The sequence below is a fragment of the Mastacembelus armatus genome, chromosome 17 (genome assembly GCF_900324485.2).
Source record: "Mastacembelus armatus chromosome 17, fMasArm1.2, whole genome shotgun sequence".
In the NCBI taxonomy this organism is placed as follows: domain Eukaryota; kingdom Metazoa; phylum Chordata; class Actinopteri; order Synbranchiformes; family Mastacembelidae; genus Mastacembelus; species Mastacembelus armatus.
The window spans coordinates 24,174,954-24,198,573 of record NC_046649.1 but is presented as its reverse complement, the minus strand read 5'-3'; the positions used below and the strand labels follow the sequence as shown (position 1 = coordinate 24,198,573).

Sequence of the window (23,620 nt, the reverse complement as noted above, 5' to 3'; positions counted from 1 at the left end):
TTTGACGTCATGACGTCAACAACTCGACCATATGTTGGACCCCTGTGCCAAAAGCCCACGGCGGCGTAAAAGCAGCAGCGTCGCACGTTTCCTGAGAGAAAAGACCCGAAGTAGAAAACCTGTTTCTGTTTTTACAAACTGCAGCTGCTGCACATCCACACCAGCTGCACATTTGTCATTCCTGACTCTTTTTTTCCTCCCTCTCCTTAAAGCCCCCCCCCCAGCATCTTTCAAACGCAGCGGAGGCTCCTGATTGGCTGGTTGGCTGGCTCATGGTGAGGTGTGAGGGGGCAGGGAGCGGCAGCCAATCCTGTGCTCCCTCCGTCTCCCGGCCCCCTCTTCTTCGTTTTTTTTAAACCCTCCATGAATATTCACCCGCCTATACCCTGACCCCCCCACCCCGGTGTCCCCCCCCCAAAAAAACCCCTCGAGATTGAAATCTGCCCCCGCCCTCCCGCTTCCTCTTTATGTAGAAGAACAGCAGCCTCCCAACATGGAAGGACGACAGCTCACACAATGGACTCCAGCACATGCCCCCCCCCCTCCTCTGCAGACTTCAGGTTGCAGTGCAGCAGCCTCTCTGCTCACGGCCCGGCTATAAATAACTCGGCCGCCATCTTATCTTTTGTTTTTCGTAATCTGGGGGGGGGGCAGTCTGGGGACAACAATGATGAGGGTCATGTGACCGATGAAAGCAGCTGAAGGCCTCAATCCTCAGTGTTACTGAGCGGAATAAAAACTGAAGTGAAACTGGTATCGGCCTGACTAGAAACCATGTTCGTCATTTACAGATTCCAGACTGAGCTGCTGAAGCTGCTGGTTCAATCTCAGTTCAGCCTCAGTTCAACCTCAGTTCAACCTCAGTTCAACCTCAGTTCAACCTCAGTTCAACCTCAGTTCAACCTCAGTTCAACCTCAGTTCAGCCTCAGTTCAGCTCGACCCGTTTCTGTGAGCAGACTGAAATGAGTCAGATGTATGATTCAATCATTGCTGCTGGCTGACTGCTTCCGTCACTCTACCGCACGTCGTCTGAGGCCGACTTGCTGCTCAGCCACACGGACTGTGGAAAGGCAGCAAACGGCCCCGACCCAACGCCAAGAACCATCAGTTTGTTCAAGCTGCTGTCAGGGTGAGAAAAGCTTCCCATTCACAACAGCTGCCCCCTAATAGTCCACCAATATTGGAAATAACAGCCAATCAGAATAAAGCTGCATCATGTGACCACCCCAGTGGGAACAGACCAGTCCGATCAGAAGGAACTTCCAATGGGAATTATGGGGGGGTAAACCTTTAATAGTCCGAACAATAGGAAAATATTGGCCATGGAAACACCTGATCCATCGTTTCTCTTGTTGGAATAAACAGGTTCTTTCTGCTCCTGTCGGACCCACATGGGGGGGAACCTTAGATGATGGGACCAGTTTCTAGGAGGGACAAAAACGTGGCGACACCAAAACCAAACTGGTTTAAACGCCTTAATGGGCCCCAAGGCTCCAAACAACCAGTTGCTCACTGAAGAGTTTGACAAGACAAACCAAGCCAGAACCCACGTTACCATTGACCCTGCACTGATGGTTCAAGAGATCCACTTCACCTTCTATCAGACAGCTGTGACCTGCTCTGGTTTGGAGACGTTTCTGGCCTGGAGTTTACAAGTTACTGTGACTATCAAATCCTTTATCCAAAGACTTGCTGGTTCAGGCTGCTGTTCTCAGTTTTAGTTGAGGTAGGTCCTTTGCCTTGGTCCAGGCTGAAATATCCCTGCAGTCCTCACAGCCTCTGCAGAGATTCACGGTTCTCAGAGGATGCATTGTCCTGGTTTCTGTTTTCAGCTCAAATGATCAAACATCCAGTGAAACGTCTCAAGGATTTTGTGTGTTTTAGAATCACAATAGATCACAGAGGACACAGGGAAACTGCAACGAGCGTCGTCTGAAGAAAAGCCTCATCAGAGACAACGACTTGGACCGAAACCATGTCAGTCTGCAGTCCGAAGGCAGCAAGGGTCTGAAACTCAGCTCTAATGAGGTTAAAGCTGCAGAAATCACTAAATCTGTTTTCTGACAGTCTGCAGGTCACAGTGACTGTGAAGTCGACATGTTCAAAGGTTAGTTCATAATGAGTAGACAGTTTATTAAGGTTACTGACCAGACAACAGACGGGCTACAGTTCTGTTCTACTGAGAACTTAGTTCTACTTTATTTGGTGAAAGTAAAGAACTGGCTGAGAAATAAGAAGCTCAGATATAATAACGTGTTGGTGTTTATTCAGTGGAGACAGTCAGTGCTGGAAGCTTCAGGAGTCAAACTATCATACAGAACATACACTTTACCAAACAGATAAATATTGATCAGCAGTGTCCACATTTAGCTCCAGGGCAGAGGCTCTGCTCAACGAAACGCTTGTTGTTGTCGTTGTTGTTGTTGTTGTGGGTACTGTCACTGCTGAGGACATCTGTGAACTCCCACTGACCCTGAATGTACCATCAACACAGACACATCAGAGCAACCAAATTATTTCTGACCCTGTTTTTGGGATGTGAACGCAGACATGACTGTGTCGTTATTGGGAACAGGTTAAAGGAACAGATCCACATTTCTGGACATGGTCTGCGGGTGAGTCCGACACAGATCTGTGTTCCAGGAGGAGCCGAGTGAAAACGGAGGAACCAATGAGAATCAAACAGTCGGGTCCAGATCGAGTCAAAGTGCTGCTCTGCTCCTCCTCAAATATTCATATCCTCAGAAATATTTCTCTTAGTTTCCAGGTCAAACCTTCTTCAGACCAGGAACCCCTATTAAAGAATTAAAGAGTACTAATGATCCAGCATTTAAAGGCTCATTCCGCCCAAACCACAAACACGTTCTGGCCTACAGGTGGCTTCACTTCAACTGTTTGGAATAAAACTTATTTAGACTGTTGCTTTACAGAAGAAACAGCCAGTTCATTGAAAAACAGGCAACATCAGTGAATCTTTTAAGAGCCAGAAATGTTCTGGCTTCAGTTTTATCTGCTACTCTGAGTCTTGTACTTGAGCCATAACTAAGTAACTGCAGCTGCAGCCCAGAGGCATCTGAAAGGTCAACACACCTGCACATCAATGAGCTGTTCCTTATGATGCAATGAATTAATATGATAACATGAATGTTAGGTTAGTTTGTGGTTTGGGTGAACTGCACCTTTAAAGAGATTCCTCTGGTGTTGGTAAAAGTCACAGCTGTAAACCCGTAACTGAACTAAGTCCTTGTTTCTCTGACCTGTTAATGATCGAGCCTGACGTTAACTGGGCCGTAAACCTAAACAAAATAAACTGGAGAGTCAGACTTTTACCAACACCAGAGGACCCTTTCAAAATAAAACCACCCCTCCTGTTCTACAAATGGCTGATGAAACAGCTCGAGCAGCTGCTGGACAACAGAGTCCACAGATAAAGTCAGTTGTGTGGCCTGAAATGTGAGCGATTCACAGAAAACCTGAAGAGTGTGAGTACGAGAAGACCGGAGAGGGATTTTCACTCTGCAGCAGTGGAGCTGAAGGAATGATGACAGTCCAGCAGGGACCACACGTCTTACTTCAACGACAAACTGAAAGAGACAGAGATGCAGAGTTACACAGTGTCGCCATCGTTCATCAGCATTAATGGAAAACTAAAGGTCTGACGTCTGCAGCTTCTCCACGGTCACATGGATCCGTTTCATCGCTCGGGCGGCGTTAGCCTAGCTTAGCACAAAGACTGGGCGCAGGGGGAAACTGTTAGCCTGCAGAAAACAACACCAGCTCTGTCTGATGTGTTTGGAGCATCGTGTCTAACAGGTGCAGCAACTTCTGCCCAACTTCAGCTCTGACTCTGGAGGTCAATGAGAGGGTTCATGTGTTTCTGAGTCCAGCAGGTGTCACAAAGAGGAAACACAACTCCCACTCATCTGTGCATTCAAATCAGTTTGTGCACAAACTAACGCGAGTAAGAAAAACAGAGCAGCAACTGTGTCCCAGTGGGCTGGGTGACATCACGGCGATGATCATAATAACGACGAGGAACAAAACAGAAGAAAAAACCTTTCCCCAGATTCAGTGATTCATTTACACAGAAACTATTTGTTCACTGGCCAGAAGAATCTACATTTCCTCCACACAACCAGGGCCTGGTCTTCAGTTTCCAAACCCTGCTCTGCTCCTCATGTGTTCAAACACTGAACCTGCGGGGCCACTCACTTGAAGCTCTGGCTGTCCTGCAGGTTGAGCACCAGGCTGTCGGCGCTCAGGTACACTTTGTTCTGGGACTGCGCCACCTGCAGGTCAAACACACACACAGTCAGAGAAAACATAGGTGGAGCAGCACCCGATCCAGGTGACACCTGAGTCATCTACAGACGGTTAGACTCATAACAAAAGAACCCAGACTGTAGTGTAGCGACTCATTCAATCACTGATGGCTAATGTAGCACCTGCACAGGTGTCTTCAGACCTCACTGTTATATTTTCTGCAAACTTCATGAAAAATGTTGAATTTTGTGACTTTTTTTCTGGACAAACTTCTTCCAGCTCCATGAACTGAGGTTCCTTCAGGTAAAAGGGGGTCATAAGTAAACCAAGCCTTTGGACAGGGCCCAGGTATGAACAAGGATTATTACAGTTATTGGTTCTAATCTTTCCACGGCCCAGTATGAAGGTTTATCTACAGGCCCCGAGCCAACAGATAAGATAAAGGTCTGGTTATCAGGTTCAGCACTGAGGGAAACAAAGTCCACCCAACAGGTATTTATAGGGACATTCGGTCTCACTGGCGTCCTGCAGGCAGACTTTGAGTTCTGCAGCACATGGCTGGGTCAGGGTAAAAATAGCAGAGTCCAATAAAGAGAATCTACATGAGCTCACGGTGCTGCTGTTCATGTGACGGGACATTCACATCAGATTAGATCTGAAGCTCCTGACTCAAAGCTGTGAAGTTTATTACTGATTATTGATTATGTATTATTATATTGATCTGACGTGATGAGATCCCCCAGAGACAGGAGGTCTCACTCTGTTGGAGCTACAGTGTTGGACAGTGGAGCTCCTTCCTTCACAGAGGGTCTCTGGCTGAGCACAGACACCAGCTGCAGAGACTCTAACAACAACAGAGGAGTTTAATTTTAGCCTTTGGTTCATCACAGCACGAACATTAGTTTGACTGCAGCTAAGCAGCTTCAGATCAGCTGATAGGATCCAATAAAAGATGCCGGGACCACACTGACCCTGAGCTGATTGATGAGGTATCACACTGATTCCACCTGATCAATACGTACTGATAAAGGAATCAGGGATCGTGTCTGGAGTGTTCGGGAGTTTTCTTTGCCTTTTCTCCAAAGCTTCTGAAACAACATTACACCTCAAATAATTTCACTCTGAAACCTGCTGGTTAGTTTCTGTCCTGTAAACTCTCCTCTGTCTCATGTTCAGCTGGTGCCACCTAGTGGACGTTAAGGTGAACTGTCTCAGCAGAGATCGAATGGAGGTTGTCACTACTGGAAACTCAGCACGACCCACAAAAACAGTCTGAGCTCCTCATCCCTGAAAGCAAAGAAGCAGGTGGGAAATCAAAGAGCTGACAGTTTCAGGTCCGACAACACGAACCCAGAGAGACCCCGTTCTGCCCCAGGCTGGTTTTAAGCTGCTGTGTTCCTGTGGCCTTGTGCCACAACAGGAACGAATGTGTTTAACTATATGTAAAACAAAAAAACCACAGGATTCAGAAAGAGGCCTGATCAACGAGTCTCAGCTACACAAACACAGAGCAAGACGGAGCAGAGCCAACTGGACTTTGATTTGTCGGATCAACGGTAACATGAGTCCAAATCAATATTAATGTTGTGCTGTGTCTGCTACACACTAACACATGTCACCTAAACCTTTAACACCCCGCCCAACCCCCCCACCCCACACACTCTCTCTCTCTGCAGGAACAAGACACATGGAAGCTTCAACCTTTAGCACCTCTGGGCTGCTGAAGCTGCTTCATGCATCAGACTCCTGAAGAACCTCTATGGTTCTAACATTGATTGTGTGTTGGATTACACAGGTTGGAGAGCAGCTAGAACAGTATGTGAGTGTTATGGTGAATATCGTGTAATACGTGAAAAACTGCAGTGAAATTGGTTTAAACACTTTTGCTCAAGAGTCTTTGTGCTTCGGGGGCATTTCTTACCGTCTTGGCGATGTTCTGTGCTGCCCGGATCCTCCTGAGTTTCAGGTAGCCTGGGTTCTTCGTCACGGCCTCGCCCAGCTGCCAAACACACATCGACACTGTTAATGTCAGAGAATACTGTTACACACACCTACTGCACAAAAGAATACGTGGTCGGCCCCAGGCTGACGCTCAGCAGGCTGAGCTGGTCTGAAGAGCAGCGTTGCAGCTGCAGGCGTTTGCTCGTTTGGCATCTCCGCTCCGCTGTTCTCACGCAGGCTGACGGGCAGGGAAAGCAATTAGTGCATATTTGGGTGAAGTGTTCATTTGCTTCTTTTTATCTGCAAACATGAAACGGAGCCGGAGCAGGGATTCATCTTCAGGTGGTTTCGGGTGTTAATTAGAAGAAGCTCATTTGCAGACAGCTAATTGGGATTTATCTAACCCACTTCCTGCACTCAGAGATAAACCAGGTGTTTTCACAAGTTCTCAGACAAACTGCAGGTTGGATGATGACACTTTCCACAGGTTTAATACGACACCAAGAACAACTACTTCAGACATGAACTTGTTCTTTAAGTCTCAGGTAAAAACAACACTTCTTCTCTCACACACTTTCTTTTCCCAGCTCTGAGTCTGGAACCTTTCAAATCGTCTCTTTTCACAGCTTCTGCTGTTGTTGGTGTCAAACCTGCAGAGACGATACGTTTCTGCAGACTCTTCACGTGAGGCTGCATCAGACTCTTAAAGCTGATTATTGTCTGTCTTTGATCATTCTCTCTCTTTAAAGCTGCTGAGGGGAAATATTTCTGAATTTTCTCTGGATCAATGAACTGACCAACACAGAGACGGTTCAGGGCTGAAGGAGCAGACCTGGACCACAGACCAGATAAAAGTCCAGGATGGTGCAGATGCAACATGCAGTCAGCTTCCCTCTCTCCAAGGAGCTTACCGTTTTAATATTTATTGGTATAAGAAAGAAGAGTCCAGCTGTGGCCACACAACAATGTGCAAAGGAGGCAAATGGTTTGTTTGTAACTTGGAGACAACTTGTAACCAGAAGTTAAATCTGTGACAGTTTCAACGTTTGGTCGTCAGCTTCACTTCCTGCGGTTTAATGTGCTATTTTCCCCATTTAACTGTGTGTTCCCACTGGAACGTTTCATGCTTCCACGACTACAATGTGCGTCACTAAATTACTGCCCCTCTCTTTGATGCTTTAATTAGTTCCACCCTGCTCTAAAATCAGCCTGTGGCCTTGGAGGTGACCTGGTGTTGTCTTGGTGCGAACCTGGACCGAACATGTTCAGGGCTGAGCTCAGTGTCAGCGTATAGTGACAGAACATATCACATGACTCAACTTCACACATCTGTTTCCACAAACCTTAACACACTATATGTCCAAAAGTATGTGGACAGGTGAATATCTGTTTTCAGCCTTATGTCAGAAACACCTTCAGTCCCGTGAGGCTCCTGGTACTTCAATACTGTTATTTACATGTTACATGTATATTACATGTATTACGTCTGTGCAGGTTAGGAAACACATTCAGGACATTTCACTGGAAATAAAACTTTAATCCTTAATTAAATGAAATTGCTTTAAGTCAAACACAGTGAATGTAAAACGGATGAACAGCAGCAGCATCACTTTGTGCAGGGATGTTGTGAGATTTTAAATTAGTTTAGTCGTATTTTAGTCATCTGCTTTGTTTTAGTCGACTAAAATATATTGGGTTTAATTTAAGTGTCATTTAGTTCAAATATTGTAATATACAAAATATTCTAAATTAAAATTAAACTAAAACGATGTTCATTAAATATATGGAATATGGCCTTTCCATAAAAGATCAAAAATTAGATACGCATTGTTTATAACCTGCATATGAGATTCTTCATCCTTTAAAGCCAAAGTGAAACTCCAAAATATTTCTAAGAACAACTGTATTTAGCAGTAATCCCATTACATCAAACATGACACTGACCCTTATATCTTCTCTTTGTTTCCTCCAGCTGTTGTCATCTCACTATAGTAGAAACCCAATGTAGGATTTGCAGGATGACGTCGTGTACTCGCACACGTCACCACGTCAGGTGGTTCAGTTACTTTTCAAATGTGCGTGTGCATCTTACAAGATCTTTAAGTCTTTTCCAAAAACGCCCCTCTGTTTTTATTAGTTGACAAAAATGTAAATATATTCTAATTATAGTTTTCATCATCATCACTTAACTTATTTAGTTAGTCTCGTTTTCGTCGGTGAAAACTTGTCGACGAAAATATTTCTTCACCAAAATTAACACACAAAATCATCTCTAAATCGCCTGTTTGACTCCTAAGGAGAAAAGAACTAATAACTAACTAACCTGGGCTGAGTGTTGGACCAGTTTAAGGCTCCTGTTCTCCTGCCTCAGAAACAGTCAACAAACTGCAGAACATCGTCCACTCACCATCTTGGCAGCCTCAGCTTCTCCTTCAGCCTGGATGATCTTCTGCCTCTGGTCCTGTTTGGCCTTTTCCACGTAAAACTGAGCTCGCTGCGCCTCCTGCTGGGCTGGAGAGGAACACTCACTTATAGTTCATGTAGAAACCAGATGAGCAGGTTCAAACATCTGTGAGCACTGAGTTTGGACACACTACAGTTTTCCAGCTGTTACAAAACACACACACACAGTTTGTTGGAAGGACTCAGCCAAAGCTGGGACACCTGGAGGAAACTGTTTCCATCCATTTCCAAGGCTCCATTTCCTTCTGCTGCTGCAGGAAAGATGGAAGGAAGCATCACTGCATCTCTGACACTTCACTTTCTGACACTTTACCACTTTGGACCAGTTCAGCTTCAGACCTGGACCTGAGCTCTTCACGTCAGTCACAGCTGAAACGTGAGCTGACCCAAGTCCCATGAATCATGTTCTCTCTGACCAAACAGCAGACTTATCAATACGCAGCTGATCAGCCACAGGACAATAACATAACTTGGACATTTCCTGTTGCTACGCACCGACTTGCTTGGCCTCCACAGCGGCCGTGTACTCGCGGCTGAAGCTCAGCTCGGTGATGGCCACGTCGTCCAGGATGATGTTGAAGTCCTTGGCCCGCTCAAAGAGCTCCCTGCGGATCAGCAGGGAAACCTGCAGGAGGAACCGCAGAATGTGAACAACATGAACGACACGGGTTCTGACCGGCTCGGACCTGGATCCACAACCGGCTGTTGGTTCCACCCCTTGTCCCAGTGCAGGTTTGTACCTGTGCCCTCTGCGTGATGAGCTGCGAGGCGTTGAACTTCGCCACCACGCTCTTCAGCACCTCGTTAACGATGGAGGGCAGGACGCGCTCGTCGTAGTCCTGTCCCAGCTGCTGGTAGAGGATGGGCAGGTTGGACGCCAGCGGCCGGGACAGAACTCGCAGTGTGAGGCTCACCATCTGCAGGTCTGAGAGAAACCAGAATGTCAGGACCAGGAGATGTGATCGTGTCGCTTTACACCACCACATAGTTTCACAGCACATTTACCCTCAGCCAACAGCTCAGCTGATACTCATTATTTAATCTGAACAACTAACATGTTGGTCAGGATCCACTGCACTTCGTACTTTTTAAAGAACACACGTTGTTTTTGTAGTATTTTCTGAAAGAACATTTCAGAGCTTGGATGGATGATGGAGACACTTCATCTGATCAGGAAACAAAACAAACCTCACTGCTTCATAACCAGCCTCCTGTGTGTGTTTCCTCTGTGTGACCTCTGACCTCTGTGTGACCTGTGAGCAGAGCTCTTTGGAAAAAAACTCCAACCTGGACACCATGAGGACTAAAACCTTCCTCAACGATCAGCAGAAAATCCAAAGCTCGTCCACTGCAGCTCGTCTCTCGTCAAGAGGAAGTTGGTGTTAAACTGACGGGACATCGAGGCACCGGGTGCAATGCATCCTGGGTGTTGTAGGATTTTTCTTTCACCTTGGGAGGTGAGGGAACGTAACTAATGACATTTACTCAAGTACAAACTTGAGTATTTCCATTTTATGCAGTTTTACACTTGTACTCCACTACACTCCAGAGATAAATACTGTACTTTGTACTCCATGTGTTTGACAGCTGCATCTTTTCTAAGACATTTTCCATCCTCTTCCTGTGCAGTGAAAAAATATGAGATCCTGCAGAATATGATGCCCTGCTGCAGATTAACTTATCTACAGTTTATAAAATACTTCAAACTGGTCCCATCCTAAACAACTACTGCAGTAAAGCTCAACGTGTACATGAAGGCAGCAGGAATATTGACCCAGAAACATCAGATATAACAGTATTAAGGTTTGAACATTTTTAAAGTGTTTAGACCAGATTCATTTCAGATGAATTAATTATTAGACTATTTGTCAGATGAATCACTAATGAAAACATCATTAGCTGCTGCAGCCACATGTTTACAGGTCACTGGACTTTAACACATGACAGTCCACCTATGAAATCACTTATAAAGCTGCAGCCCAGCTCTTTCACAGCTGTTGGACCTGCTACCAACCAGCAGGTGTTGCTGTTCCTGCTTCAGCACCAGTTGCCGGACACAAACGGTGATGTGTGCGGTGTGAATGTGAAAGCTTCAGGTTTGGACTGAGGGTCGAGTGCAGCCCGTAATGTGAGTTAACCGTGTGTGTCCAGCTGTAAACAGGTTTCTGTCAGACTGTGTTTGTTTGCTCTGGACGGAGAAAAGTTTCCATGTCAGTCGGACTCTGTCTCACCTTTGCTCCCGGTGAGCGAGGAGATCTTCCGCGGTCTGGCTCGGATGTCGTAGATGATGGGATACTGGAACCAGGGGATCCTGAACACAACAGCAAACAGTCAGAGCTGCGGCGAGCCAGGACACACGCAGCTTAAAGACGGGCACAAACCACATAAGCCACTTTCAGAAATAATGTCACAGGGCCGGGAAACACAGTGGATGTTCATTCTGTGTCAGTGCAGCTCTGCTGTTTTGACCCTACGTCCTCTGATTAGCCACCGACCTCCTTTACATTTACAACATTTGGGGACAGCTCATGTGGCCAAATGTTGCTTTGTATTTAGTTCTGGTCTCGTTTCGCCAACGACCAGTTTTGACCATGACCAACCTGAAGTGCAGTCCCTCAGCGAGCACCGTGTCCATCTGCATCCCCCCGATCCTGTTAAAGATGATCGCCCTCTGTCCTCCTTCAACTGCACTCAGAGGAAAGTACACAGTATTACTACAAGTACGCTGATCCTTCACTGATACTTTACTGCAAAATTACACGTATTAAAGTAACACAGGTTAACACACACGTTAGCGTAGAAAAACACGAGAGAAATTTCACAGTGAACTGTTGGGCTGGACGACATGTACACAAAGTTTACTACGTATAAAAAGTACCTGTGTACGTGGCTTCCTTCACTCCATATGCCAGAGCTCCAGCTCCGATCAGCAGTTTGAGTCCAAGTCCTGCTCCCCGAGGCCCAGACGACATCCTGCCTGCGATCTGCCGCAGCTGCTGCAGAAAACTCTGGAAGCAGAGACCAGCAGAAACTAAATCAAACCCTGACACACGGAGCTGCTTTCAGGCCGAGGCCTTCACTAACATGCCAGTGAGTGGCCTTCAGGCAGGGATAACCAGGTGGGAGGTCAATCCCTTTCCAAGGCCTGCATGCAGCTAGAGCAGCACTGTATACAGCACAGACCAAACCCCATCCAAAGGGTCCATCAGTTTAAAAAAAGCACATCAGCCACCCTGTCGATCCTGAGGACCTCGTTTAAATGTATGGGCTGCAGAAAACACACCAGCCGGGATTGGTTTGACAGGATTACATGTGTCAATAGATGCGTTTGCTTCCTGAGGTCAACAACCATGGAAACTGCTTGTCTCCCAACTACTTATATGCTATAACTGATGTTTTTCTAAAACAGTAAGATTATCGGTGTAATGTGTATATGCCGAACTGAAGAGGACATCCTAGTAACCTCCAGAAAGCTTTAGTGGATTATTTGAAAACGTGGAAAAGCCACAGTAAGAGAGGAAATATTATTTTATATGGTTTTTAGACGGAACCTGGTTTCTCCGCCAGCAGCGCCTGAAGGTTGGAGGCTAATGTCGTTATTCCTGCCAAACAGTTCGTAAAATGTTCGCTAACTAGCAACAAAGATCAACGATCAGGTATCGATAATCAAAAATCAGTATTTATCTGGACCAACGACTCGTCTGTCTCCAGCTCGGAGCTAACGCTAACGTTAGCTTACAGCAGCTCAGCCGCGCTCACGTGTGGGTCTTTCTCGCCGTTTTAAAAACGCTCGTGTCTAAAACAAACGTGCACGACGCGCGTAACATCAGAAAAATCCAAACACACTCAACACAGAACCGTGACACGCGTGGGTTCTCCACAGAACCAGACATTTAACGCACTTACACCCGGCTCTTTACTCGCCATGCTCGTCCTCTGCGTACGCCACACAAACAAGTGAAGAAGAACGCCAAGGTCACGGGTGATGACGCACTTCCGTGTGCGCTGGGCAACACGGGAAATGTAGTAGCTGAACGTCAGAAAGCGTTTGTGGTTTCCTGTTTATATTAAGAATCAGGGTTGAGTCTGTTGAATATGAAACAAAAAATATAACGTATCCTAATAGTTTAAAGATCAGTGACGGGCCTTTATTTGGCCCTTTTAGTTTTAATGATCAAACTACAACTACAAAGATCGTTAATTTATACCATGTCAAAACAAACGAACTGGAAAAGTGAAGATTATAAAACACTTGGTCCAGATTAGGACTTTTTCAATATAATTAGACGTGAAAAGAAAAGTTTTCAGATTTTAATTCAAAAGTTTGACAAAACAAAACAAAAACTAAAGAGACACAGCTCAGAGTTTTAATGATTTCATAATAATCATGATATTAATAATCATCTATTTTCTTTAGGTCACAAACTGTCAGATGGGACACTAGAGTCCAGGACTGGACAACAGTTTAAATCAGGACTGGGGATGAGGGACGTGTTCGAGTCAGGAGACAAAAACTTTAATTATTAAAAGACACAGACTCACATTTTAAAGCTGAACCTTCAGACTAAATGAAAACCAGCTCGGGTTTAGACATTTAAACGTCTTCTCTCGTCCCTGTGACAGGGATGGTCCGGGTCTAGTTCTGGCCCCGGGGCCTCAGGTTGCCTCGGTCGGCCGACTCTGCGGTCGCGGCTCCGCGGCCCCTGATTGGCTCCCGCTGCAGTTCCTCCTGAGGAAACCAGGCCTTTTATAGTTAACGGAGCGCAGCGCTGCTGTTTCCGGGTTCACACTCGCTCAGCATGTAGAGGAGGCGGACCACCGGAGACACCTGGACCACCGCGGACACACCGGAGCCGGACGCACGATATCGATCCGCAGTTATCGATCAGCTATCAGTGAAGGTGAGGAGCGGGAGGGGCTGTGTGCAGGGCTGTGGGTGGAGGGGGGCCGGTGGATCGGAGTGGGTGGGGGGTTCTCTGGGTGGATCCTGGTCTCAGATCAGACATGTCAGGTCCTGCAGAGCGCTCACCAGGAAAACCTGCAGACCGAATGTTTCTCCTGTTCTCAGCCTGAAGTGGGCCCAGTTTCATGAAGTTCTGGCCCGGGAGCGGATTTCGGGCATCGGCATCACGGAGGGTTACTGAAGGTAGGACGGCAGAACCACTACCCGAGTTATACACGCAATAAGAAGTACTCCGAGTATTACTGCATTAACAGCAGATATACCACAGTGTAATTATACTTTCCTGCATTCCAAGTGTTACTGCAGTAAAAATCCAAAAGTACCATTATCCAAATGTACTTGAAGTATCCAAAGTAAAAGTACTCATTGTGCAGAATGAATGGATCTGATATTATTGATTTCTAATTATTGATGATTATAATTAAATTAATTAAAACGTCTAATTAGAAGTACTTTATATACTGCTAGGTAGCTGAGGTTAACTACCTTATATACTTCTAATTTGAAGTACTTTATATACTGCTGGGTAGCTGACGTTAACTACCTTATGTACTTCTGATTTGAAGTACTTTATATACCGCTGGGTAGCTGAGGTTAACTACCTTATATACTTCTAATTTGAAGTACTTTATATACCGCTGGGTAGCTGACGTTAACTACTTTATGTACTTCTAATCTGAAGTACTTCATGTACCACTGGGTAGCTGACGTTAACTACCTTATATACTTCTGATTTGAAGTACTTTATATACTGCTGGGTAGCTGACGTTAACTACCTTATGTACTTCTAATTTGAAGTACTTCATATACCGCTGGGTAGCTGACGTTAACTACTTTATGTACTTCTAATCTGAAGGACTTCATGTACCACTGGGTAGCTGACGTTAACTACCTTATATACTTCTAATCTGAAGTACTTTATATACTGCTGGGTAGCTGACGTTAACTACCTTATATACTTCTAATCTGAAGTACTTCATATACCGCTGGGTAGCTGACGTTAACTACCTTATATACTTCTAATTTGAAGTACTTCATAAACAGCTGGGTAGCTGACGTGAACTACCTTATATACTTCTAATTTGAAGTACTTTATATACCGCTGGGTAGCTGACGTTAATAACCTTATATACTTCTAATTTGAAGTACTTCATATACCGCTGGGTAGCTGACGTTAACTACCTTATATACTTCTAATTTGAAGTACTTCATATACCGCTGGGTAGCTGACGTTAACTACCTTATATACTTCTAATTTGAAGTACTTTATGTACCGCTGCGTAGCTGACGTTAACTACCTTATATACTTCTAATTTGAAGTACTTCATATACCGCTGCGTAGCTGACGTTAACTACCTTATATACTTCTAATTTGAAGTACTTCATATACCGCTGCGTAGCTGACGTTAACTACCTTATATACTTCTAATTTGAAGTACTTTATATACCGCTGGGTAGCTGATGTTAACTACCTTATATACTTCTAATTTGAAGTACTTTCCATACTGCAGCACAAAATAGAAATATTAGTGCTAGTAAAGTACAAGTACCTCAGAACTGGACTGTAGTACTTTACTTTAGTAAAAGTCCAGTACAGCTGAAACCATGAAATGAAAATCTTTGTTCACTAATAAACAATAAACTGAGACCTCAGGCCTCAGAGAAACAAGTTACTGGACCCTGTGGCTGCAACAACATTCACATCAGCAGCAGTGGCAGAAGTATTTCTAGACTCAGTGAAGTATAAGTACGTGTATTTCTACTCTTACTGAAGTATAAGTATGCATATTTCTACACTTAGTGAAGTATAAGTATGTGAATTTACACTTTTACTGAAGTATAAGTATGTAAAATTTCTACACTTACTGAAGTATAAGTACGCATATTTCTACACTTACTGAAGTATAAGTATGTGAATTTATACTTTTACTGAAGTATGAGTATGTAAAATTTCTACACTTACTGAAGTATAAGTATGCATATTTCTACACTTACTGAAGTATAAGTACGCGTCTCTCTACACTTACTGAAGTATAAGTGTGTATTTTTACACAGTGAAGTACAAGTATGTGTATTTCTACACTTATTGAAGTATAAGTACGTGTATTTCTACTTACTGAAGTATAAGTATGTGTATTTCTACACTTACTGAAGTATAAGTATGTGTATTTCTACACTTAGTGAAGTATAAGTACGTGTATTTCTACACTTACTGAAGTATAAGTATGTGTATTTCTACACTTAGTGAAGTATAAGTATGTGTATTTCTACACTTAGTGAAGTATAAGTACGTGTATTTCTACACAGTGAAGTATAAGTACGTGTATTTCTACACTTAGTGAAGTATAAGTACGTGTATTTCTACACTTAGTGAAGTATAAGTACGTGTATTTCTACACTGAAGTATAAGTACGTGTATTTCTACACTTACTGAAGTATAAGTACGTGTATTTCTACACTTAGTGAAGTATAAGTACGTGTATTTCTACACAGTGAAGTATAAGTACGTGTATTTCTACACTTAGTGAAGTATAAGTACGATGTGTGAAATGTGAAAAACGTTGTCGGAGCTTGACTGAGCCCAAACGTCTACAGCTTTCAAAGATTTTCAGTTTCCTCTGACAAACGAGGAGAAGCTAAGATCCGACAACTGAAACTTTTATTATTGCACATGGAAAATGCTGAAACCGATCAATATCGAAAGAATTTACTTTTCCACAGACCAAATTATTGATTAATGGACACTTTCAGTTCTAAATACAACAGTGTGGACATCCTGTATTCAGTGAAGTGAAAGAAGAAGTAAACGTAGTTTCTGAGGTTTCACAGGGACAAAGGACGTACGGAGCTGAAATCATTGATTAATTCATTGACAGCAAATCGATTGGCAAACATTTCTCGCTCTAACACCTGCTGTCTTATATATACAGTAAGTAACATCATTGGACAAAGTCAAACACCTGCAGACGTCACATGACGCTTCAGGAAACTCAGGTGTTTTTCATGTTTTCTGATGAGGAAGCGAAACAGTGGACAGGTGTGTGGGAAACGTCGGAGCTGGAGGAATCACCTCCGTCACATAAACACAAACAAGCAAATGGGTCATGAGATAAAATCAGTCACAGATCAACTGTATTTGTTTCCCTTTCTGCTGTAGTGCAGAGAAACAAGGTCGAGCTGCTCTGTGATAATATTTTAAGCAGATAGTCAAGGATTTCTAAGGGCCCGTGTTGTTTTTTGTCTAGTGTGGGGTCCTGGCAGCAAAGTCCGACCTGTGGCTGTTTGTGCACCGAGCGTGTGTGGTAAAGACAGATCTAATGGAGCTAAACAAAGAGAATAAACAGAAATCAGCTGAAATCAACCTGGACTCAGTGAAGCTGCATCACGTGTGCACAGTTAATCAGAATAATCTCACGTATTCGTCCTTTAAATGAAGGAATGGAGCTGTAGAATTTAAAAACTGGTCCTGGTTTTGCACATTTTACGAGGGCAGAGTGTTCTGACGCTGTGTGTCGCAGTTTGAAGTCTCCATGTTGTTTCTGCAGCGAGACGGTGTTTGAGGAAACGTTTAGAGGAGCAGTAAACCGACACAGTGTCGGCTGTACCTGAACCGCTTCACTTCCTCTGCTTTAAATTTAGGCCAAACTTTCAGAGACTTCATCACTTCCTCTTTCATCGTCTTTTACACGAAGACGCCGCTTCCACTTCAGTCTGTGCAGCGAACTGCTTTCAGTTTTGTTCCACTTTATTTTCATCGCAGGAGAGAATTTCAGTGCAGCTGAATCTCAGTGTGAAGGCAGAGCAGCACGAAAGTCTGAAGTTTCATCTGGATTATTTCTGTCCCTGAAGCTGCTCAGTTTATTAGGAACCCCTGTGTCGGACCCGGTCAGGTGATTTGTTAGCCCATATCCAGAGTCCGTTGGAGGTGGAGGTTGGACTGTGAGATCTGGTGTTTTACTGTTCAGTATCATCATATCTGTGACTTGCTGAAAATATTACCTGGAATAGTTTTAAAGAAAAAGGTGATTCGGAGAGTTAGATTTTCCTCAGCGTGATGTTTCTGAGCCGACCTGAACACGTCAGGAACAGTCGTCCATGTGTCGCTGTGTGAAACTGACCCTGGTCCATCTGTGTGTTGGCAGCATGGGAAACCTGATCAAGGTGTTGACCAGAGACATCGACAACAATGGTGGAAACTTCTTCCTGGACTTCGAGAGTAAGAAACACACACACAGATAAAACCTGTTTGTTTCAGAGTCAGACCCAGCACATTGATAAACGCTGATACACACCAGTTACTGTGGGGCCTAAAAAGAATCAGCCTGAAAACTGAGGCAATCTACTTCTGGTAAACTGGAGAGTTTCAGATGACAGAAATATATTTAGCTCAGAAAGAAGTGACAGTTTCCTGTTATTTCTCTTAAAAAGTAGCATGGATTTATTTTTAACTTTTTAAGACAGAACCTGAACCATGAACTTGAACCATCATCCACAGCTACAGGTCCTGAACTGCCACTGTGGTTTGCAAAGCCATGACACGAACAGGTGCACTGCATCACACTGTGAGTTTGACCTCTGACCTTGTGTGTTTCCCTGCAGACGCTCAGCCCTCACAGTCAGAGACTGAGGTGTGGGAGAAGGTGAACCAGGTTCTGACAGAGGCCCGAGTCATCCTGGATGATCTGCAGTCGTACAAAGGAGCAGGAGAGGAGATACGACAGGTAACGCTCAGGACAGGACAGGTAACACTCAGGACAGGACAGGACAGGTAACACTCAGGACAGGACAGGACAGGTAAAACTCAGGACGGGTAACACCCAGGACAGGACAGGACAGGTAAGACCCAGGACAGGACAGGACAGGACAGGGCAGGAAACACCCAGGACCGGACAGGACAGGATGGGACAGGTAACACCCAGGACAGGACAGGACAGGTAAGACCCAGGACAGGACAGGTAAGACCCAGGACAGGACAGGACAGGACAGGTTCTTATGAAAACAGGTAGTGAGCTTGTGTGTGTGTCTGTGTGTGTGCAGGCCATCCAGAGTCCTGGTGTGGAGGGTGTCCAGGAGAAAGCCTGGTCAGCTGTGGTTCCTCTGGTCGCTAAACTCAAAACCTTCTACGAGTTCTCCCAGAAGCTTGGTAAGAACCTGAAGTATCTGCACTGTCACACCCTCCTTCACTTCAGCCAAAAGCAGAGCTCCTGTAGACATGAACGATGAAACGGTGGAGAGTCGAACCAAAGACCTTTAAGTGTCATGATGACTTTGACACCTGATGAAGGTCTTTCTGTAGTGACGCTGAGGTGTGTCCACAGCTAACGGACAAATCTGACTCGATGTTCAGGGCCAGGACGATATAAAATCAGTGTTTTATCAAAACCGAAACCAGTTAAAGTGTAGAACAAAATCAGACAAACAGGCAATAAAAACCCAATGAGGCAGAAAAAAACTCACCTGTGTCTCCGCCCTGCACCCCCCTCCCATCAGAGTCCAGTCTGCAGTGTCTCCTGGATGTCCTCACCAGCTCTGGTTCGACGCCCACTCAGCACCTGGAGCAGAAACAGGCTCTGGCTCGTCAGTTTGCCCACATCCTGCACTTCACGCTGCGCTTCGATGAGCTCAAGGTGTGCCTCCTCCACCTCCTCCACCTCCTCCACCTCCTCCAGCTCCTCCAGCTCCTCCACCTCCTCCAGCTCCTCCAGCTCCTCCAGCTCCTCGCCCTCTTAGCATCCCCCCCACCTTTCCTTTCAACAAGCTCCACATCAGCTTCACCTCTGTTCTGTCTGGGTTTCAGATGACCAACCCCGCCATCCAGAACGACTTCAGCTACTACCGCCGCACCATCAGCCGCATGAGGATCAACAACTTGTCTGTAAGTTCAGCTTCAGTGTTTTGTTTTAGCTGACAGCTGTAGTTTCTTTACAGCTGCTGATTCGAAATGTGAAACATACTGAACTAATACACGTTGATGATATAGTAGTCAACATGAAGTGGTGATAAACCTGTAAACTCACCCTGATGATATTTGGTTGAGAGTATGTAAACAAAAAAACACTGACCTGCATGATGCTGTTATTCCACATTCGTCCACAAGAGGGTGCTGACCTGCCCTAAATGAACAAACAGCTGAGTGTGTCAGGATTTATATTTTCATTTCATCTTCAGTTCATGTTGCTGAGGTTTATTTGGAGCCAGAGATATGTGGACCTGATGCTTTAACTGCTTTACTATCTCAGCATGTGAACCTGTCGCTGTTTCAGACTGAGTCCGTGAATGAGGTCAACAACGAGCTGGCCAATCGGATGTCCCTGTTTTACGCCAGCTCCACGCCGATGCTGAAGACGTTAAGTGACGCGACGTCAAAGTTTGTCTCAGATGTGAGTCCGTGCGTTTGCTGTTTCTATCTGACACTTCCTGTTTCATTTATTCAAACTCTAATGGCAGAAACATAAAAACAGGAACTGACCAGTTTAGAAAAGCTGAGATAAAATAATGTGGAGGCTTTTTAAAGTCAACTCTTCTGCAAGAAACAGGAGACACAGCAGAGACACTGTAAGTTCATAGACGTCAGAGCATTGGGCTGCTTTTACCTTAAAGCACCAGCAGAGGTCAGTCTCACCACAGGAAAACAGCAGAGCAGCTAAAGAACAAACTGATCTTCGACTATGAAGGGACCATGACTGTTTGAGTTTAAAACCTGCAGACCCTTGTTGTGTTTTTGTTATTGTCCTGTTGTTGTTGTTGTTGTTGTTGTGCAGAATCCAGACCTGCCCATAGAAAACACGACGGACAGTCTGAGTACGATGGCCAGTGTGTGTAAAGTGATGCTGGACACTCCGTGAGTCCTGACATGTTCCTGAACGCATCATGATCACAGTCAGCCTGAGTCCAGCATCGGCTCACACCCTGACCCTGTGTGTGTGTGTGTGTGTGTGTGTGTGTGTGTGTGTGTGTGTGTGCAGGGAGTATCGCAGTCGCTTCAACAGTGAGGAGACGGTCTTGTTCTGCCTCCGTGTGATGGTCGGCGTCATCATCCTGTATGACCACGTGCACCCGGCCGGAGCCTTCGTTAAGACCTCCAACATTGACGTACGTTAACAAGACTCGTGTTAACTTATGTACCGTCTCTTCAGAACCCACAATGAGTGGACTCTGGTCTGAACCTGGACCGGATGAAAGTTTATCTTCCATCTGACCTGAGGGTGTTGAGGCTGGCAGTGCCTTGTTAGAGGGAACTGATATTCTTTGTTGAGTCTTAAAGAGGACTTCATGGATCAGAATCAGAACCTGGTAGGGTCCTGCTGTGTGCTGCTGCAGGTCTTTCAGGTTTGTGTGTCATCATGTGGTGATGGTTTCCCCTTGTCTGCTCAGCCCAGCTCTGACTGTCCTTAAGTCCCAGCCTCTCAGGTCCGGTCTGGTTCCCAGGGTGTGTGTAGACCTGTTTCTGCTGCACTAATGAGAAAGTATGTTTTCTTTTCAGATGAAAGGCTGCATCAGAGTGTTGAAGGAGCAGCCGCCCAGCAGTGTGGAGGGATTACTCAACGCTCTCAGGTCTGAACCTCCTCACACTGATACACAAAAAAGTCTAAAGTCTAAATACCTGCCAGACCTGATCCTCTTCCTCTGAGACAGTGGTTAAACAGCTGCGGAATTGGAACTGGCACTTTCAGGCAAACGTCCTTTAATGTTTTTTATGATGAACCTGATGAAACACAGACTGAAAAAGGAACAAACAGCCGATCTGATGGAAACAGCAGGAAGTAAAGTTCTGTGGACGCAGCCTCAGTTGTTCTTTCAATCTTAAGAGACCATTAATGAATTCCAATGATGAGAGTTAAACTGTGGTTAAACTGTGCCCCTGCAGGTACACGACCAAACATCTGAACGATGAGACTACCTCCAAGCAAATCAAACAGATGTTGCAGCCAAATTAACTCGACGGCTCTTCGGCAGAACAGGAACTGGAATGATACAGGGAGACGAAGTGTTTTGGTCCAAATTTCAAAAGAACTACTGAACAAATAGCATTTCTTTGTTTAACCTCATTTGTTGTTTTTTTTTTTACTTTTATTTTGAAAAGGTGTATTTTGTAATAATAATAATAATAAAGGCAGAAACCTTTTAGTTGGTTGATCCAAGAAAAGACAATCTTAAAATCAGGTGTTGTGCTCATGTTGCATTCACGTCACGTTACAGAAAGTACAGCGCGGGTGATTTAGGTGTTCTTACCTCGGCTGGGTCCAGTTCTGTGAATCTCTGCCCACGTCTGCCGTTTGTTAGTGAATTGGTGTCGTGCTCACTGGTCCCAGGTTCTGCCACCTGGAGAAAAAAAATCAAGGCCTTGTTACCAAAGTTCAGAAAGTGGACGGCGTTCCTGGGCCATGAGAGATAACAGAGAAATAAACCAAAAAATAGAGGTGTGGGTGTCCAGGGTTTTCTAAGGCGACTGGACAGCTTCTGTAGGTTTTTGTCTCTTACGTGAAGCACCTGGATACCATGAACCTTTGAGACTTGACCTTTCAGAGACTCACCTGTGCCTCTGATGTGACGTGAATGCAGCACTGATCTGTCAGATCATCACTTCAGCCTCTTTTCCACCCCAAGAACTTTCTTCAGAAACCATGTTTAGATCCAATTCCTCGGCTGCAGTTCCTACCTCAGAAAGCCCCTGTGGCCGAGGTCACGTTTTTAATTGGCTGGACTGTCACTGCATCACTGACTGATCAAACAAATTCTGTGAGACTCCTAAAGGAAAACTGGTTTATTACAGCTTGGGTTTTGTTGTGTCTGTGAGCTGTGGAGCATTTCACCCCCCAGTCTGGGAGATCGTGAACTCAGAATAAGTCCATTGGGTCTAGAAGGAGGGAGTTGGACCATCAAACAGTTTTGTTTCCAGCCATGTCCAATCAGGATCAAACGAGCAGATTGGCGGATTAGGGTTTTGGGAGGCAGCGTTTAAACAAACGAAACAAACATTGTACAACGTGTTTGTCCGCGTCTTCAAACTAACTCATGCACGTCCCTTTGTGTGCAGGCTGCAGAGCTGAATGTGTAACATTTCAGGAATCTTTCGTCTTAGCTTTACAATTTCTCTGTTGCTTCATAAAGTGGTTCCTGGGACCTGCAGGGCTCCATCAGTCCAAAGTGGTCCCTGGGTGTCTGATTATAGTTTCTTTGGTGGAAAAGGGTCGAGGGCTAAGGAGCAGCTTGATTTTTGGAAGACTGAAGCTCTTTAATAAAAGACAAAAGGAGGACAGTTCAGATTTTCTCCTAGTTTCATGAAAATCCAGAGGTACTTGAGTTTTTACAGTTAAATACAGACTGAACTGCTGGAAGTGAAGATGAGCTGAAAGACAGTCAGCATTAAAGTATTGGTTATTTCTTGGGGGGGAGGGTTGATAATACTGTGATAGCTCTGTAATGACTGGCTACAGAGAACAGGTGGGAATTAGCTCAGTGAGAAGAGGATGATGTGCTGACAGGAGGGAAACCTCAGACTGGAATCATGTACGAGCTTTTCATTTGCCTTGGTAGTGCTGCAGCATCAGGGATTGTGTGGCATTTCTTGTTTTTAATAATATTTGTGTTGTGGCCAAATAAAGTTTTAACATTTTTAAGAAAAATCTGTTTCATGACTTGTTTGATGAGGACGTTTAGGGATTGGAGTAACCAGATGGGTCTGAGATCTGTTAAATCAGAAAAACACTTGAACCAACAAAAAAAAAATGCAGCTATACACACACACACACACACACACACATATATATATATATATATATATATATATCCCTTAAACTGGGGATCATACCGTTGTATATTCTGAGTCAGTCAGAGTCTGGCTTTACAGTGTGTTTTCTCTTGCTCAGTTCCTGTTTGGATTACTAGCTTCCTCCTGTGGGGTACCACAGGGATCTGTTTTTGGCCCCATTATATTTTTATACTATTTTTATTGTGTAATATAAACTTCTTCCTTTTCTGTATGTTCT

At 44.7% G+C, this 23,620-nt stretch overlaps 2 protein-coding genes across 4 annotated transcripts; one reads left to right on the top strand and one right to left on the bottom strand.

Moving 5' to 3' along the window:
- Positions 1–2,245: 2,245 nt before the first annotated feature.
- Positions 2,246–12,635, bottom strand: LOC113134407 (prohibitin-2-like). The gene is made up of 10 exons (XM_026313787.1): positions 12,575–12,635; positions 11,547–11,676; positions 11,269–11,353; positions 10,900–10,979; positions 9,409–9,593; positions 9,164–9,293; positions 8,613–8,716; positions 6,186–6,263; positions 4,214–4,290; positions 2,246–3,585 (listed from the first exon to the last, which is right to left on the bottom strand). The coding sequence occupies exons 1-10, from the start codon at positions 12,593–12,595 to the stop codon at positions 3,570–3,572; spliced, it is 906 nt and encodes a 301-aa protein (XP_026169572.1). The 5' UTR covers positions 12,596–12,635; the 3' UTR covers positions 2,246–3,569.
- A 776-nt stretch (positions 12,636–13,411) lies between these two features.
- Positions 13,412–23,257, top strand: LOC113134398 (protein FAM49B-like). Of its 3 annotated transcripts, XM_026313775.1 has the most exons (12): positions 13,426–13,569; positions 13,737–13,814; positions 17,774–17,847; positions 18,231–18,352; positions 18,669–18,774; positions 19,122–19,258; positions 19,429–19,506; positions 19,895–20,011; positions 20,393–20,472; positions 20,597–20,723; positions 21,115–21,185; positions 21,499–23,257. In XM_026313775.1, the coding sequence occupies exons 3-12, from the start codon at positions 17,775–17,777 to the stop codon at positions 21,566–21,568; spliced, it is 981 nt and encodes a 326-aa protein (XP_026169560.1). In that variant the 5' UTR covers positions 13,426–13,569; positions 13,737–13,814; position 17,774; the 3' UTR covers positions 21,569–23,257. The 3 variants fall into 3 exon arrangements, with proteins under 3 accessions (XP_026169559.1, XP_026169560.1, XP_026169561.1); XM_026313774.1 differs by lacking the exon at positions 13,737–13,814 and having other exon boundaries at positions 13,412–13,569; XM_026313776.2 differs by lacking the exons at positions 13,426–13,569; positions 13,737–13,814 and adding an exon at positions 17,099–17,521.
- Positions 23,258–23,620: the final 363 nt, after the last annotated feature.